Below are 18214 nucleotides of genomic sequence, written 5' to 3'. Positions count from 1 at the left end.
TCAGGGAGGCTGCAAAGCTCTGCTCTTGTGCAGCCTCCAGGACACAGCCAGGCCCATCTGGCCACGGGGACAAAGCTCCTTGACAGACATCTCCATAAGGGATTTAAAGATTGGATTTCCTGAAGGAGGGATTATGGAGTCAGCAGGAATTTGTGCCTTTAGGGTGACATCAAGGTTCTGGGGAAATGCAGCTCCATCCTCCCTCTCTGCTGCTGAGGGTGGCACAGCATCGCTGAAGTTGGGATAATGAGGGTTTTTATTAATGGGAATGTTCCAGAGGCTTTGGCAACATGCCTGGGGTTTCACAAATGTGAAAATAAATGGGGAACAGAGCAGCTTCCCAGTTTTACATCCAGAACGAATGAAGTGCAGATGGCCGGCAGGAAAAGTCCCAATGCAGATACCAGATCTGCTCTGACCCCTCATTATCTCACTTTTCCCACACACAAGGAGATGAGGAGCTCCCACCACACCTGAGAATTCCTTTAGCAGGTGAACCTGGCTCCTGCAACTGCTTTGGCTCCTCAGGAATTCAGAGTAGGAGATACTTCCAGAATTTTCAGTCTTTTCCCTCTCCTTTGCCATCCCAAGGGATAAACTGACCATACTGATCTGAAATATTGGTGTATTTTTGCCCACATCCTTCTGGGAATCAAAGAGAGAACCTGGTTCTCCCTCCTGTCATTCCCAGCCTGTATTCCTGCCTCCATCATGCCCCTTGTGCTGTGATGTCCTTTAGCCCAGGGAACTTTTTGCCTTCCCAGAGGCATTTTTAGACTGCAGCCTCCTCTCCTTTCACCTTCCTGCTGGCAGGATGAGCGGGATGACCTCTCCACATCCTCCTCTGCTGGTGCCAGGACACAGGGAATGGCTCCCAGTGCCAGAGGACAGGGATGAATGTGATATTGGGAGGGAATTGTTCCCTGCGAGGGTGGGGATGCCCTGGCACAGATTCCCGGAGATGGAGAAGGAGAAGGAGGAGGAGGAGAAGGAGAAGGAGAAGGAGAAGGAGAAGGAGAAGGAGAAGGAGAAGAAGGAGAAGCTGTGGCTGCCCCTGGATCCCTGGAAGTGTCCAAGACCAGGTTAGATGGGGCTTGGAGCAACCTGGATAGTGGAAAGTGTTGGAACCTTTCCTGGATTCTCTGTCTCTTCCTCTCACCAGGCCTGGAGCCCCTTCTTTACCCCTGCCTGCCTGGTGACATCCCCTCATCAAGAAATCAATACATTTGAGAATATAAAATGTATTTTACACACACACACACACACACACACACATATATATACATATATATATATATATACATGTATGTTTAACTCTTCAACAACCAACATTCAGCCCCTTTCATAGAAACTCACAGGTTTGGGTTGGAGGAGACATTAAGGACCATGGACAGGGACACCTTCCTTCATCCCAGGCTGCTCCAAGCTCCGTCCAACTTCCAGGGATCCAGGGGCAGCCACAGCTTCTCTGGGAATGGGTGCCAGGGCATCCCCACCCTCATTATCAAACCCTTCTTCCTTGTGTCTAGTTTAAATTAGAGGAGTTTCTAATTTAAATCGGGGAGTTTATTCACCTCTGGCATTGGTCCCATCTTTGTGCAAGACATCAGGGTGGCCCAGCACACAAACCCTGGAGACATGAGCAAGGAAAATCCCAACACAACCCCACCCCAAAGTCTGTTTTGTCCCTATTGCAAAGTCAACCCTTTATCTCACATCCATCGTTCTTTGCTCCGTTCCGTGATCTTATCCCGACTGTTGGACTGATCCCTCAGCCTCCGTGAGCCCTAATTTGAACAGGGCTGCTAAAATGACCTCACCAAAAGGTTTTGGCCATCCCCACAGCCCACAGGGATGCAGAGGCCCCGGGAGGACTGGATGGCTGAGCTGCAGGAAGGGCTGGACGTGTTCCAGGAGATGACTCTGGAGGAAGCCGTGGACGTGCTGGAGCTGATGGAGGAGCATGAGCCCCTGCAGAACAACTCCATGGCCTTTGCAGAGCAGCTGGGCCGGGAGCTCCAGGAGCTGGATGAGGTATGGAGCCACGGAGGTGCCCCCAAGGAGGGATTCTCTGGGCATCAGCAGCTTTAGGCTTTAAGATTCTTTCCAACCCCAACCATTCCATGATTTCTCACCACTAAGTTTTACTGACTCCATTTGCTCTGGGGACTGGGACCAGACCCGTCGCTGTGGGAGTGTGGCCTGGGAAAAATCCTGGGAGGAGAGGTAGGGAAGGGTCTGATTGTGGAGTGTAGGGTGCTCTGGGGCTGGCTGAGGAAGGGAAAGGCACAAAAGGGGTCACTACAGAAGGAAAAACAGGATCCAGGGATAAGAAAAAGGGCAGGAAAATGAAACAGAGCTGGAAGGAGATTGAAAAGGGAAATACAAACCTGTAGGATGGGCCAATGGAAAAGGCACAGGATGTTTCCAGAATTCCCTGAGTGGGTGGAGAGGATCTGGCTCAGGTGCCCAGAGAAGCTGGGGCTGCCCCTGGATCCCTGGAAGTGTCCAAGGCCAGGCTGGACAGGGCTTGCAGCAGCCTGGGATAGCAGAAGGTGTTGGAACAAAATGGGCTCTAAGGTCCCTTCCATCCCAAACCATTCCAGGATTTTGTGGTTTTCCATAGGTTTGGAAGGGAAAGGGAGAAAATGAAATCGTGGAGCTCAAGGGTCCCCTGCAAGAGGATCCTTCAGCATCCCTGGCTCCCATTCCTGAGTGGGTGGAACTCGATGGGCTTTAAGGTCCTTTCCAACCCCAACCATTCCATGATTTTTGACCACTGAGCTTTACTGACTCCATTCCGGTTGCTGTGATTTATTGCATTTGTGCAGAGGAAATTTCTCTTTTCAGTGCTGGAACAAAAAACCTGGGGAAGCTGCTTTGAGCATTAATTTTCTACTAAAATATCTGGGATTTTATGGCTGGCAACAAAAGAAAATAGGGGAAAAAATAAGCCAAAGGAAATATCCTAAAGCATACAAGAAACCACAACCCTTAAATCCATCCTCCTTTAGCTGCAGAGTTTGCTGTATTCCCATATATGATTTGTGACACTTGGAAGTTAATCTGGAAGCCCAAATTTGTTCCTGAGGTTTGTTCCTGCCAGCTCCTGGCAAGGAATTCAGGCACTTTGTGACTGTTCCCAGCTGTAAAACACCCTGGGAGAGCAACAAATACATCTTTATTAATCTTTTTTTGAGATGAAAGGCACCGTTGAATACATTATTTTAATGCCCTCTAATGAATAAATGTGACTTCCCACTAATACAAATTAATTAATGAGCATTTCCATTTCCGAGCCTTAATCTCCAATATTAAATGTCATTAATCCCAGCAAGTCAGACCAGCACATGCATCCATTTAAATGTTTTCCCCACATCCCAGTGATAACACCTTGGCTTTCTCTCCCATATTAACAACTCTCCTCTAACCCAGCTGTTCTGGGAATCACAGAAATCCCAGCACTGACAGCAAGGTAAAGTTCATTTCTCCAAAGGGAAAGATGGCACGGCCGGGACACCAGGAGGCTAAAGGCTCTGATTTGGACATTGATATTCCTCCAGAATTCCCAGATCCCAGCACATGTGGGACTGCAGGCAGCTCCCAGCAGCTCTGTGCTGCCTGTAGCTGGATTTTATTCCTGATCCTGGAGCCTCTGGAGAGCCCCTTCCAGCAGCACTGTCCCATGGGTGTCACCAGGGATGCTCCCCGTCATGACAACCTGGAGGAGTGACAGGGACAGGCTTGGGGGAGGCTTCTGGCTCTAATTAAAGAGCAATTAATAAATGGGAAACTCTGGACAGAGCTGGTGGGATGGGATGGGATGGGATGGGATGGGATGGGATGGGATGGGATGGGATGGGATGGGATGGGGTCTCTGGGTGTGACAGGGAAGCAGAAGCTCTGAATCCCTCTTCTCCTGCTTCCCACAGGCCAACCTACAAGCCATCATCTTGGAGCAGCGGGTGACACAGCTGATCAGCTCCATCGACGAGGCCCTGGCCGAGGTGGCCAGGGTGGAGCAGACCCTGCAGGTTTGTGATGAGCTGCTGGGGGGTGTGAAGCAGCAGATGGATCACATCCACCGGGAAAACTCCCTGCTGCACCGCGTCGCTTCCAACAGGACGAGGCTGATGGATGAGATCCTGTTCCTCACGGTGCGTGAGTTTGCAAGGACCTCGATCTGCAGCTGGGAAAAACTTCCAGGGAATTTTAAACACTGGAAGCTCTCATTGTCTGATTTTCCCCTGGCTGGGAAATGAGGGATGGTGTTGATAAAGGAGGGAGGGACAGATAAGAGCTGGGATGTGCAGGACCCTCATCATAACCCAGAGGAGCCTTTGGAAATCCTTTTCCAGGGCAGGATTAGGAATGACAAAGAAAATTAATAATTTAATAGCCAATAATCATGACCTGGGAGTGCAAAACTATAACAATATTGGTGAATAATGAGAAGAAGCCTCACTTTAATGTTGCAGCCTATTTTTATCTGGTTTTCCAAGTTATCATGTTTAGTTCTAAGTGGTCAGTATCTTTTTTGTCACTCAATTAATTGGTTAGAAGGTGCCTAAGTGTGCATGTGCTAAGACTCTCTCTTTATACAGGTGTTTCCATATTTTCTTCATGGATTCTCATGGGTTAGGCTTTTTATTTTTCACAGGTGCAACTTGTTTTTCTCACAAGAGCAGTGAGATTAATGATTTTCGTTATTATGATTCTTTCTCATGGGAACTTAACAGGCTAGCTGTTCATTCAGCTGAGCCAGGCCTGGTTTTATACGACCTTTCTTTTATAAGGTTTTATAAAAACCGACTTTTTGCTGTCAGTTTTTTTTCCCAGCTCCCCATTTCCATGAATGGCCAGTATTACGGGTTTCTGGTTCAACTTTTACTGGCTTTTAGGGATTTCCGAGCCCTTTTCTTTCCTTTTTTCACCTGGGGGACTTTTCCAGTTTCTAGCTGCTTTTGTTTTCTCTGTTTCTTCAGGGAGGTCCTGACCCTGACTCTAACAGGTGTCCTCACATGGAGAACTACTTTATTGCTTTTTATTTTTTCTTTCCTTTTAGTCAGAGTCAGGCTGAAGTACGAGAGACGGAATTTCATGTTCAGACTTGGTTGTTTATTAAATCTTATCTATAGTACAGACAGTTCTTCAGCACTTCAAACTAACAAGCTAAAAGTGAGAAAATGGAGTTTACCTAGCTAGTTACAAGGTCTTTTAAAGGTTAACTATCTAATTAAAAACTAACATCTATACTATTTATACTTTTGACCCAATGACCAAACACCCAGGACCCGCACCGTGGCACCTTCTAACCAATTTTAAAAAGTACCACCTAAAACCAAGAAGAAGGAACAAAAAGGAAGAAAGACTCAACACCCAAGAGCCTCCATCTTGTCCCACACCCATTACTATATTCTAAAACTCCAAATTCCAAACCCTGCACCACGAGAAATCACACACTTCTATTCAAACTGCACACCAGTGATCCCAACTCCATCACTCAATTTTGGAAGCCTTCTCCAAGGCCTCAAGTCAAAAGCAGTGCTCCTTTGAGGTTCTGTGCCAGAAAGCACAGAAAGTTCCAAACTCCCAGGCTTCAGGGCTCCGAGGCAGTCCCAGAGGGATGAGAAGGGATGAGGAGGAAGGGTGAGGAGCTGACTGAGTTTGCAGCTGTCCTGGCTGGTTTTGTTGCAGACCCAGCTGCACCTGAGCAGGGAGCACCTCGCTGCCCTGAGCCGGGGGGATCTGTCGAGCCCTGGAGCCGTGGGAGCCTGCACGGCTGCAGCACAGGCTCTGTCCTCCTGCATGGCCGTTCCCATCCACCCCAGTGAGTACAGAGCAAGGATTTCTCCCGTGGGATCACCCCGACGGGGGCGGGCAACGCCTCTCAGAGCTCGGAATGGAAATCTGTGGTTGGAGATCGTGGGCTGTGCTGTCTGTGCGTGGAAAAACAACAGCTCGTTGTGGCAGGGTGTGGGAGTTTTTGGATCCCTGGAAGTGTACAGGGATTTGATCCTGGCAGAAAATCCCAAGTTTTCCTTGCGGTGAGACTGGGCGTGTCTCCTTGGCTGAGGTCGGACTCACGGATTATTTTTATTTTTTAAATTTTACTTTCCACTCCTTGTCTGTATTTCATTGGTACCGCAGGAAAGCTTTTTCCCCTTCATCAGCTTTTGGGAGGATTTATCTCAGGACTGCTCTCTGAGTTCCCAGTTTTCTGAGGGGTGTGATTTGCAGCCCCACCAGATCCCCTCAAATCTCAAAATATCCTTTTTTCCCCTCGAGGTTACCGGAAGCTGCAGGCGGTGGCTAAGCAGCTGATCCTCTTTGAAACCCTCAAGAAGAAATTTGAGAAGTCCTTCATCAACCACGTCACCAACATCTTCAAGCTGCAGGTGGGCTCCACTCTTCATGGCAGCTCGAAATCCTGGGAAATTGGAATATTCTGGGCCAGTGGTGCAGGAGATGCCACTGTGCCAGGATTTTCCCAAATGGTCTCTCCAAAGAGATCTTCCCACAAACCTTCCCCTTGCCATTGTCCCTCAGTCCTCAGGTTAGTTTTCCAGGGATGTAAGAGAAATTCATGCACCCAAAAATCCCTTTGGTGACATTCCTTAAGTCCTTTGGCCTGGAGATTTTTTTGTTTAGGTATCCTTATTTTATTTTGGGGGTTGTTGATCTGTTTGTAACCTAAAATCCCAGGATAAACCCCAATCCTGTGATCCCTTGATTAACACCTTCAAGTAGTGATCTGGCAGTTTAAAAGGTTTGATGGAGAAGACGCCTGTGAGCAGCAATCCCATGGATTTCCTTCTGTGAAAAGGAGCAATTCCCAAATCCTCACTCCTTAAATCCTTGGTATTCTGTTCCAAGCAGTGGTTCCGAGAAGGGAACTGGGAGGGAGCTGTGGGATTTCCATCCCTGGAGATTTGCAGACCTTGGCTGGGCACATCCCTGAACAAACTCTTCCGTCGGGATCTGCTCCCAGCCTGTCCCACTCCAATCCCACCTGCACAAGTCTGTGGGTGCAGCATCCCAGCAGAGCTTCAAGGCTGTTTTAGGTGATTTTTTTTTCTGTCATTTCTGTCCCTTTAGGGCAATTCCCAGGCCCCTGCTCTTGGTCACCCCCTTGGCACCGTGGTTGCCCCAAGCCATGGACCCCACCATGAGGAGCTGCTGCCCTACACCCCCCTCATGGCCTGGCTGAGGAACATCAACCCCGTTCTGTTCTGGCACCTCCCCAAGGTACGGCTGAAACCCTCAGCAACACTGCAAACCATTCCCTGGGAGCAGGAATTCCCAGCTGGGGAATTCCTGGTGGGACATGGGTCTCCCCAAAGCCATGAAACCATTGAGCTTCCAGAGTTTGGTCCTTTTGGGAATGTTTGGTCAACTTGGAGCTCTGTGCCCGACAGAAAGCTGGGGAGTGGCAGAGATGTGTTGAAGTAAAAGGTCTGAAATACCCAAATTTGGTCTTTTTTCTCTTACCTGGCCTTTTCTTCCCATTCCAGGTCTATTCCCAGAACCTTGGCAGACTCTACGAGCGGGAAATCAAAGCCCTTTTTGAACAGGCCGAACTCACCCTGTCAGGAAGAAGAAAAGGAAGTGAGTGATTTAAAACTTGCCCTTTGCGATGCTGGGCAGGGTTTGTTGGCACCCAGGGGTGGTGACAGTCACCTCCAGCACGGGTGGCTTCCCCAGGTTTTCATCCAGGAATTTATTGCCTGGGTCTGCAGTTGGCAGGAAGGGAAAAGCCAGCTCTGCCCCACGCCAGGCAGCGTTTGTGAGAGCTCCATGAATTCCCCAGTTTTGTCCAGCTGCTCCTCAGAGCCGGAGATTTTGTTCCCTTCCCTGTGCAGGGCTCAGGAATGACACAGTGGTGGCTGGGATCATCTTCCAAGGAGCCACAGGAGAGAGAGAGGGAGACGTGGAAAAGCCTGGAAAACAAAACCTGTTGTGTTAGCTCCCTTCTCCCTGGCTCTCAAAGGTTCCCAGAGTTCCCACTCCACCTTTACTTCCTGAAAGAAACCCACCAGGTTTTCTCTTCCCTTGCCTTCCCCTACTCCAAGGGCTGGAGCTCCTCTCCTGTGAGGACACGCTGAGGGACCTGGGGTTGTTCAGCCTGGAGGAGGCTCCAGGAAAACAATTTAATCCCCCTGGATCCCTGGAAGTGTTCCAGACCGTGTCTCACGGGGCTTGGAGCATCCTGGGACAGTGGAAGGTGTCACACAGCACGGGTGCAATGAGGTGATTCTTTGGCCACCCCCACCCAAAGCATTCCATAATTTTACAATGCCATAAAACCTGGTCCTTATTTCACGCGAGATTCCTCAGACACTTTTCCCAGCAGGGGGAAGCCTGTCCCAGCAGACAGAGGGAATTCACAGCAATATTTATGGAATGACTTCACAGCAAACTGACTGCGGGGCCATTGTTGTCCCAAGGTGCTCATTTCCACCAAAATCGCTGGATCTGGCTCCAAATATTCCAGTCAGGTGTTTCTGAAGATAAAAAGAGAAACTGATCTGTCTCTTCTGGAAATTTTTTATGGCCCACAAGTCACATTTTCCCTCAGCAAAACAAAGGGCTGTAATGGAAATTTCCAGGCCAGTTTGGCCCAGTTTGAAGGTCAGACTGGTGTGTTTTGTCCATCAGAGTCAGCACTTCCAGCTCTGCTTTTCCCTCATCCCCAAGCCAAGGGATGGATCTGAGGGAAGGGAATGGAGTAGGTGCCTCCCACTTTTGGGGTTCTTCACACCCAAAACACTCAGCAGCTGGGAAAACAGGGCACCTCAAAACCCTGGGATCAAAACCGGATGGGGAGTGCTGACACAAATACCTGGACAAGAGTCCAGGGAAAAAAGGAGGAAAATTTCACCTAAATAGTCCTAAAGGTACCTAAATGGCCACCACGGGACCATCTGTGCAAATAAAGTTGTTAAATTAAACCAAAGGTGGTGAAGGGCATGTGTGGCAGCCAGTCAGCCCCATCCCTTTCCATAAATATTAAACTGGGATTTCCTTCCTGTATTTTATCCATCTTTAAATCCTACACGAGTCTATAAAGCAGGAGGGATTAAATCCCAGGAGAAAACCCTTGGAAAGCTACAAGGTGCTCCTGCTCTGGTAGAAATCATCCCAAAGTCTCTGCCCAGTGCTGGGGCTGCTCCATGGGCAGGACAGGGTGAATTTTGTTGTCCTGGGATGTCCCTGCTCTGCTCCAGAGGGTAAGGACAGGTCTGGGACAGGCAGGAAGCCCCAGGCTGGGCTGGGGTTGTTCAGCCTATCCTTGATGAGGCCAGAACATTGGAAAAATGTCACAGCTGGTGACAAAAAGGAGAATTTTTAGCAAGTTGTCCCCACAGAGGTTGTGGCACCTTCCCAGGGGCTGGTGGTGTCACAGTCTGCAGTCCTGGGGGCAGAGCAGGGGGACAGCATCCCCCCTCCCTGTGCAGGGGAAGGTGACCCATTCCCAGCTCCAGGGCACGGCCAGAATTCCCAGATTCCAATATTCCTGCAGAACTGGCAGCTCCTGGGATGTTTTGCAGGGCAGGTCTGTCTTTGCTGAAGTTCTGCAGGAACCTCATCCAAGGTCTTGCTCATGGATGGAGCCCAGGCTCTGAGGAAACCTGTCCAAAAAATCCCTCATCCCTGCAGTCAAAATTCCCTCATCCCTGCTGGAAAATATCCCAGCCCAGGTCTCCAGGTCATTTGCTTTCTCCTGGTTATCCCAGTACATTTTTATGTGGATTCCCTGCTGATTTCTTGCCTTATGTGATGGGAGAGTTTTGAAGGCAACTTTGAGCTGTTTGTAATTAATTTGGAGCCAGTGATCCTTCCTCATTTTCCCTTTTCCACAGGTTTGTAAAATTCTTTCCCATTTGCTGTTGAAATATTTAGTTTTTTTCCTGTTTTTGCCAATTCCCTTCTGGTGAAATTATAATGTAATGGTGAGAAAAAGATTAGAAAGGAGCTCCTTGATTTAGTCTTGGTTTAAGCAAGGCTGAGGTTGTGAACTGGGCTGGCTCATCCCTCACCCCTGCTCAGCGTGGAACCCACAAATCCTTCCCAAAGGGAAAACCCTGCAGGGAATGGCTCCAAAAAAGATTTTTGGGATTCTATGATTGATGGAGAGGTGAACTGACTCCCCCAGAATCTTTGGAATAGGGGAATGATTCCCAATTTTAGGATTAATTTGGAAGTGATCTGGATGTTTCCCCACTGATTCTTTAGAGGGAGTATAATAGGAATTTTTAAATGCATCTTTCAAAAGATTTTTTAAACTTTTCCATTCGAGCCAAGCCCCCAGGGCTAACACTGCCAATGTTGCAGAAATATATTTATTTCCAGGAGAAAGATTTTAATTTTAAAAGGGCATTTTTTGAGAAAAAGCCACTTTCACCTCCCCTGGATATTTTTATGGCAATTTACAGTTAAAATTAACCACCAAACAATTTTCCTGAGACTTTTGAAGGTTTTTTTGTGTTGATCTATGCTCTTACCCCTTGGGACTTTGCACAGCCCAGGTGTCAGGAGCAAGCAGAAGGCAGCAAAGGGATAAACACCACAATCAATGAAATAAAAAGGTGGTTTAATGAAACAAAAATAATGACAAAGAGGGAGAAACAGGCGGGAAGGCAAAGAAAAAATGGGAATTTCACTTGAATTCCTCATTTATCTGAGTGCAACAGAAAAAGATCAATTCATGCATGAGGTCAGACACAAAAGGAGACATTTAAGAATTTAAACATTCAGGAGCTGGCGATTCCAGCAGGTTTTGGATTTCTGACATCCCACACCCCGTGCAGGTCTGCAGGAAACTTGGGAGAAGCTGATGGGCAGAAGGAAGCAGCCCCAGGGGAGGGAAAGCCAGGAGGACACCCCAGGCAGGGGGGACATTAGCAGGGTAAGGAACTGGGGGTTCCTGGGGTGCCCCACGTCCCATCCCGTGCTCCTCCCCTGGAGCGGAGCCTCAGGTGCTCCCTGGGCTGTCCAATGTCCCCTCAGGTGGACACGGACCCGCTCTGCTCTCCCCAGGGAATTCCAGAGGTTTCTCAGACCAAAGGTTGTTTCTATGCAGGTGTTGGAGCAGGTGCTGAGAGAGCTGCAGGCCCTTTGCACCTCGGAGCAGCAATTCCTGCAGGAATTCTTCTGCCTGCGCTGTGACTCCGTGGAGCTGCAGGTGAGGGTGGGCACCGTGTCCTCTCCTGGCCCCTTACCCAGCCTGGCACATCCATGAGGTACCCGAGCTCTCCTGGGCTCTCATCCTCCAGGAGCCAGCAGTGGGGAAGCTTAAGAGGAGAATTAAATGGAATTTCATCCGAAGCTCCAGGAAAAAGAGGGGTCTCCAAGCATTAAACAAGAGGCAGCAGAAATAAATCCAGAGCTCATTTTCCTGGCTGAGGGAGAGCAGGCAGATCATTGTTTGGTGGGGTTAGATGGGACACTGGGGAGGAATTCCTCCCTGGCAGGGTGGGGAAGTGCTGGGCTGGAATTCCCAAAGCAGCTGTGGCTGCCCCTGGATCCCGGGCAGTGCCCAGGGCCAGGCTGGAACACCTGGGACAAGGGGAGGTGTCCTTGTCATGGCAGGAGGTTTGGGGTCCACCCCAAACCATTCTGGGATCCCTTGATCATTTCCACTCCAATCTTTTTTCAGGGATCTGCCACTAAGGGAGGAGAGCCCAGGGCACCTCCAGAGGATCCTCCTTGCACCAAGCCCTGGAGCCAGTACGTGGGTGATGGGATACACTGGGTGCTCTGACAGGACATGGCTGAAGTGTCGCCTCCCAGTTAAATCCTGACCTTTCCCATGATCTGGTTAGGTTTTTAAGGCCAGAAGAAGCCACAACCAAAGTGCTGAGTGTGCTGTTCAGCTGCCTGGAGCCAGAGCTGGGGGCATTTCTGGATATCTGCAACAAGGCTCAGCCACGGGGCTGCCTGCGGGTCCTGGTGACCTTGAGTGACGCCGTGTTGGGCCCCTGGGGCTCTTCCTCAGCTCCCCCCTCGTCCTTCCTCCACGCCCTCCTGGGGAATGTGCTGCTCCTGGCCAAGGGCAACTTCCACAAATGCATCGTGAGTGTCCGTGGTGGGAGGGAGCCCAGTAGACCTGAGTGATGTTCCAGAATTTTCTAAACAGAATCCCAGAATCATGGAGGTTGGAGAAGACCTCCGGGATCACTGAATCTGATCTGTGCCCCATTCCCAGCTTGTCACCAGCCCAGAGCTCTGAGTGCCACATCCAAGGGTGTTCCTTGGACACCTCCCCAAACTTTCTTGGGCACAGCTCCATGTCAGCTTCAAACAAGGAATGTCACATTCCTTGGAATTATAGGAGGCATTGAAAATGGAAGCAGCGTTCCCAAACCCGGCTCCTTGCCTTGTGTCCCTGGTCCCTGCTCCACCAAACGAGGTCGGATCTGAGGGTGCCACGTCTTTGTGTCCTTCTCAGGGGACCTTGTGCAAAGAGATGGAGGAGTCCAAGACTCCCAGCAAGATGAGAGGGATCCTGCCTTGCATCAGCAGCTTCCAGGAGTTCGTGGCATTCTCTGAAGAGGTGTTCCAGACATCCCAGCACCGGGAGGAGCTGGACAAGGCCCAGCTCAGGCTGGCCAGCAGCGTCTTCAGCAGCAGTGAGTGAGCACTGCTCAGGAAATGTCCCCCTGTGGCTACAGGAGTGACCAGCTGGGCCACCAGGGCAGGGTGGGAGCTGCTTGTCCCCTGGGCAATGAAATCTCTCTCCCCAAGGACCCCGATCCTGGGAACACCGGGAGAATTCCAGATGTGTCAGGGTGGGAGCTGCCTGTCCCCTGGGCACTGCCTGCACCCCTGACACTCCTTTTCCCGAGCAAGATCCTGGGAGCACCAGGAAAATTCTGGGTGTACAGCATCTGTCACAGCAGGATGGGGTGACAGGGCTGATAAACATGAGGGCTCAGCTTTGGATCCAGTTCCAACATCTCCTGCCCCACTATGGAGGGACAGCTCCTCACAGATCAGACTCCTCTTACAAGGTCTTGGGAGCTGAGAAAAAACTCTCCCAAAACACCAAGGGGTGTTGGTAGGGAGAGAGGGGTGGGGAGAGAGGGGTGGGAAGCTTCCAGCAGATCCCTGTGTTGTCCCTGCTGGAGCCCTCAGCCTCCTGTCAGATAAATCTCATTTTCCTGCCCGGAGAGGAGCTGAGGGGCTGCAGAAGTCACAGTTCTGAGCACAGATCTTGAGGTGGTGCAGAGCCTGGGCTGAGCCCCTAATAAATCCACTGCCAGGCTCCAGGAGCGTTCGCAGGGAATCAGGGACAGGGATGGGGGTTTGTGGTGCAGTGGCTCCCTCTGAGGTCAGATGGTTCAAATGAGCCATCCCAAAGGCACATCCCTCCCAAGATCAGGGGCTTCTCTCCACACCTGATTCCCTTCCCCTCCAGTCAGCAGCCTGTCCTCAGCAAACCTGAAGGTGAATGCAGATATGGTGATGATGGAAAATTTCCACCACATCCACAACTTCCTGTGCCAAAAGAACATCCCCTGCCTGGAGGACAAGAAGAGAGAAGCCAAGCAAAGGTCCAGTGAGCACATGGAGAAATATGTCACCACATCCCTGCGCCAGCCCCTGGAGAGGCTCCAGGTGAGTGCAGGACCCTGGCCTGGGTCTCCAAGGGCAAGGGCTCTTCCCAAAACTCTGGATTAACCGGTGTTCAAATCTCCCTGCCCTGACTCCACTCTGGGATTGTGTTACTTTGTTGTCACAGGATAGGAGAGCACCTGGATTTCATTCTGCTCAGGGATTTCCAAAATCCTGGCATGGCCTTCTCCAGCTCTCCCAGTCTGAGCACGGACACCAAGGGAAGGTGCAAAGGGCGTAAATAGTGCAGGAGCCATTTCTTGGTTCTTGGAAATAGTCTGTACATTTAGGAGCTCTAAATCCTTTGGATCTAAGCTATTTCTCCACAACCAAATTGCAGCCGGAATACCCAGACAGATTCTGGGCTCTGTGAAGAGACAGGAGGATGAAGGAAGGGATTATTCCCTTGTTTTACAGCAGATGTGGAATGTCCTGTCCAGTGTCCCCTTCCCTGCCCACTGCTGGGTTTGGCTGTGCAGTCCCACCTCAGCAGCATCACTGAGTCCCAGGCTGGAAGGGATCCCAAAGGATCATCCAGCCCAAACTTCACTGGGGAGCTGCTTGGATGAGATTCTGTAGCTCCCTGTCCAGTCACACCCTGGGAGCTCCAGTGGTGGGACTCCATCTCATCCCCGGGCACCGTTGATGGATTATCCCAGCTTGTTCTCACTGGAAAAAGTTCCAGGTATCCAGACAACGTGATCAGCTCCCCTGTCCCACAAGGAAGCATTTCCACTCCCTCCTCTTACCAACAGCTCAAACCACGTGTGGGTTCTCCTCACTCCCTCTGCCTTGTCCTCCTGCCCATTTCCAAATTGTGGACCAAGACAAACAGGTGTGTTGGGTCTTATCTTCTTTTTCCAGGGATTAAATGCATGAGCTGGTATTTCTTGTTTGGACTTAGATGTTCATTAGTTCTTATTTATATTACAGCCTCACAAACCGTGAGTTCCACAGCACTTCAAGTTAACAATTTAGAAATGGAGCTCTCTCTCTACAAGGCCTTTTAAGAGTAAACTGTTTAATTAAGAAACGCCACTTCAATTAATTTTACTTTTAACTTAACAATCAACCGCCTGTGCCCTGCAAGGTGGACTTTTCTATTTAATCACACATGAAGAAGAAGGTGAAGAAGAAGGGCAAACTCCCTCCCTAAAACCTCCATCTTGCTTTATTTATATTACTAAGTTCTAAAACCTTAAACTTTAAGGTTTCCACTATGTGATATTACATGCTTTTATTTAAACTACACGCCAACGATCCCAGTTCTATCATTCCATTTTGGAAACCTTCTCCATGGCCTCAGGTCAAATGCAGTGTTCTCTTGCCAGCACAGAAATTCTAAAATTCTCAGTCACCAGGGTTCCAACACATGGGGGGCAGAATTCCAAAGCAGAGGTGGGGAGCTTTGTCCCCAGTTTGTTCCCAGTTTGTTCCCATCCCCGTTCCAGTTGCGTGCCAGCATCTGGCAGATCCCAGGTTGTTTTTTTTTCACAGCTGCCTGGGCTGATCCATCCAACCCTTCCCAAGTGGCTGCTTTGTTAACTGAGCTAAGAGCATCTGGCTCTGCTAACTCAGACAGACATTCCCTCCTTCCCCAGACCACGGCTCTTCCGCTCCTTCCCTCTTCCTAAAATGTCTCACAGACGGAGCTCAGCTGGAATTATTTATGGGACCTGTTACTTCCAATTTGTTTCAGTTGTTGCTGTGAAACATTTGTTGTTTTGGCTGGAAAATCAGCTCAGTGTCTTGTGCTACCTGAGCTCTGCTATGGCTTCAAATCCTCTCTTTTCCAAGGGAAAGGATAATTTCGTTGTTTGGAACAAAGGGAGTGGGATATCAGGGCACATGAATTTCCCAAAAATCCTGGTGTGGCCTTCCCAGTTTCCCTTCACCAAGGGAAAGTGCAAAGAGGTGTAAGTGATGCAGGAGTTTTTTGAAACACGTCATACATTTAGGAACTCAAAATCCTTGGGATTTAGGGTATTTCTCCATAGCCAAGTTGCAGCTGGAATACCCAAACAGATTCTTGGACTGTATGAACAGACAGGAGGATGAAGGAAGGGATTATTCCCTTGTTTTATAGTGGATGTGGAATGTCCTGTCCAGCTGTGGCAGAGATGTCAGGAGAACTGAGAAAATTCAGGTTTTTCTTTACACCTCTTCAGGTTTTGGGATCCACCCCTCCCCACTTCTGTGGGGAGAAAGCTGGGGGGAGAAACAAGGAACTGGAGGGATTTTCCAGCAGTCCCACTGCTCCATGGACCTGCAACCCTTAGGGATGCTGCTTATTGAGCAGGGAGGCGAGAGAACCATGGAATTCCCTAAACTCTGCTTTTCTGCAGGATAAAATCTCCAATGCTTCATTAAACATTCTTAAATTCTTCATGTCAACTGAATTAGACATGGGAATCAAGGCCAGCACTCAGGTGTCAGCCCTGGTGCAGGAATCCACCTCAGGATGGCTCTTCATGCAATGCCTCCTTCCCTTTCCAGGATTTCTTTGAGGGGGTCAAAGCCTGCCTGGATGAGGGGGTGAAGGAAGAGGAGGTCAGCTTCCAGCTGGCCTACAGCAAGCATGAACTCCGGAAAGTCATCGAAAAATATCCTGGCAAGGAAGTGAAAAGAGCCCTGGAGAGCCTCTACAGGACAACCCACAAATATCTGTCCCCAGAGGAAAATCTTCTGCCGGTAACTGGAGCAGGATGGGTGCAACACTGGGATGGTTGGGATTCAGGAGTGCACCTGCAGGGCCAGGGGAAGGAGCTGAGGTTTGCTTTTCCACATGCTGTGGAAGGCCATGGAACAGGAGTTCTGGTTTTCCAGATGCTGTGGAAGGCCATGGAACAGGAGTTCTGGTTTTCCAGGTGCTGTGGAAGGCCATGGAGCAGGAATTCATCCAGCAGTACAGAGAGTTTGAGGAGCTCATCCAACGCTGCTATGCAGGAACAGGGATTGCCCTGGACTTCACCGTGGAGGACTTGCTGAGCTACTTCAACTCCATCACGACGTCCAACATGTAGGGAAATCCCTCTTTGGATGTCAGGAGCAGCTCAGGAATCCTTGTCTGCAGCCACACCTCCAAGGAGCTGATCACAAAACCATTCCCAAGTTGGATATTTGTGTTCCTACCCTGAGTTTAATCCCAAAGTTTCTCCAGTTTGTTGGTCCTGGACTAAATCTCTCGTAGGGAAGTGGAGTTGTCAGACCCAAACCACAACTTCCCTGCTCCAGGAAACCATTTTGCCTCTAGGAAATGACCCTCCAAGCCTCAAATTTCCACCAAAGTCAGTGCTGGTGCCACAGCTCCTCAGCAGAACACTGCCAATGGAAAAATGTCTTCTCTCCAGGGACTTTCTCCTCTTCTGTGCTCGAATTTCAGTGAGTCTGTGCTCAACCAGAGGTTAAACCACATGGAGACACTCTGAGGGTGAGGTGTTCCCACATCCAGGTATCCCAACAGACACTCCACAGCCCAACACTGAAAGTCATCCAGCAGATGAAAGTCCAGAGCTGTAAATATTAATGGATTTATTGCTTTTAGCTCAGATTTACTCACGTCTTAACTGGAGTGGAGAAATGTACGGTTCTAGAGATCCAAGCTGACCCCTCAGGGAATTTCCTGCTTTTAACTCGTTTTCTTAGGAATCTTCCTACACCAACTCACCAATACATTGTCATTCTTTAAAGGTTGTCTCTGTTTCTTGAGATGAACATGGGGTTCACGTTGTCTGTCATAACCTTCTTCCTAAACAACTGAAGACTTTGAACTCCTTGATACTTGCCTCACAGGACAAAGATTATTTTATTTATTTTGTGTGCTAGAAAATAGTCTTGGAGATAAGATTCCCTGTCCATTACCAGGGAGGTGGGAGGCTGCTGTGGCTGCTTGAACAGCCCCTCTTCTCCAGGGACATCCTGGATTCTTCAGTGGGAGCTTTAAGCCAGCACATAAACCAATTTTTTCCTTGTAAAGGGAAAAATCCAGACTATTTTTCTGAGATTTTTCCAAGCAGTTGGCCTTTGGGTCAAGGTCCACCTCTACAATGTTTAGAGTTCCCATTGCCAATCTCATCATTCCCTCCCTTTGTCCCGTGATGCGGCTGCTCCCAGCAGGAAGAGGAGGGTCATAAGAAAACACCCAGCACTGCCTTCCCAGCTCGTCGCCCCTCTGGAGGTAACAGGAATTCTGCAGCCCCATTTCCTTTGAGTTTTTGGCTCAGGGGCTCAGCTGGGAGGGGAGGGCAGGAGGTGGAAGCTGTAGGCTGGGACGTGAAGGTGCTGGGACATGAAGGACGCCAGGGGTGAAGGGATGTGCAGAGGGATTGAGCCAGGCGGCTCTGAGGTTGTTGGACACCAAACTCCAGCAAGGAGGGGCAGGGATTCCTCTGGGTCTGGTGATGGCTCCCCCATAACTGGTGCAGTCACTGGGCACAGTCCAGGCCATGCCACGGAGTGAGATGATGGGATCTTGCTCCAACAGGCTCCTGAGATCCCAGTGGAACTGCTCCTGGCTTTACGCTGAGCCTGCTCCTGTGCCAGTGGGGATGTGGGATCTCTCCTCACCCACTACTTCCCATGCAGAATCATGGAATCA

At 49.7% G+C, this 18214-nt stretch overlaps 1 protein-coding gene across 1 annotated transcript; it reads left to right on the top strand.

Annotated features, from left to right (window-relative positions):
- The first annotated feature begins 1854 nt into the window (after window positions 1-1854).
- LOC134050089 (exocyst complex component 1-like) lies at window positions 1855-16640 on the top strand. The gene is made up of 14 exons (XM_062502939.1): window positions 1855-2034; window positions 3933-4157; window positions 5698-5830; window positions 6289-6398; window positions 7099-7248; window positions 7515-7608; window positions 10812-10909; window positions 11084-11191; window positions 11660-11730; window positions 11835-12075; window positions 12452-12632; window positions 13421-13620; window positions 16114-16308; window positions 16485-16640. The coding sequence occupies exons 1-14, from the start codon at window positions 1855-1857 to the stop codon at window positions 16638-16640; spliced, it is 2142 nt and encodes a 713-aa protein (XP_062358923.1).
- The last annotated feature ends 1574 nt before the right edge of the window (window positions 16641-18214 follow it).

Source organism: Cinclus cinclus, chromosome 15 (assembly GCF_963662255.1).
Source record: "Cinclus cinclus chromosome 15, bCinCin1.1, whole genome shotgun sequence".
Taxonomy (NCBI): Eukaryota; Metazoa; Chordata; class Aves; order Passeriformes; family Cinclidae; genus Cinclus; species Cinclus cinclus.
This window is presented reverse-complemented; position numbering and strand designations above follow the sequence as displayed.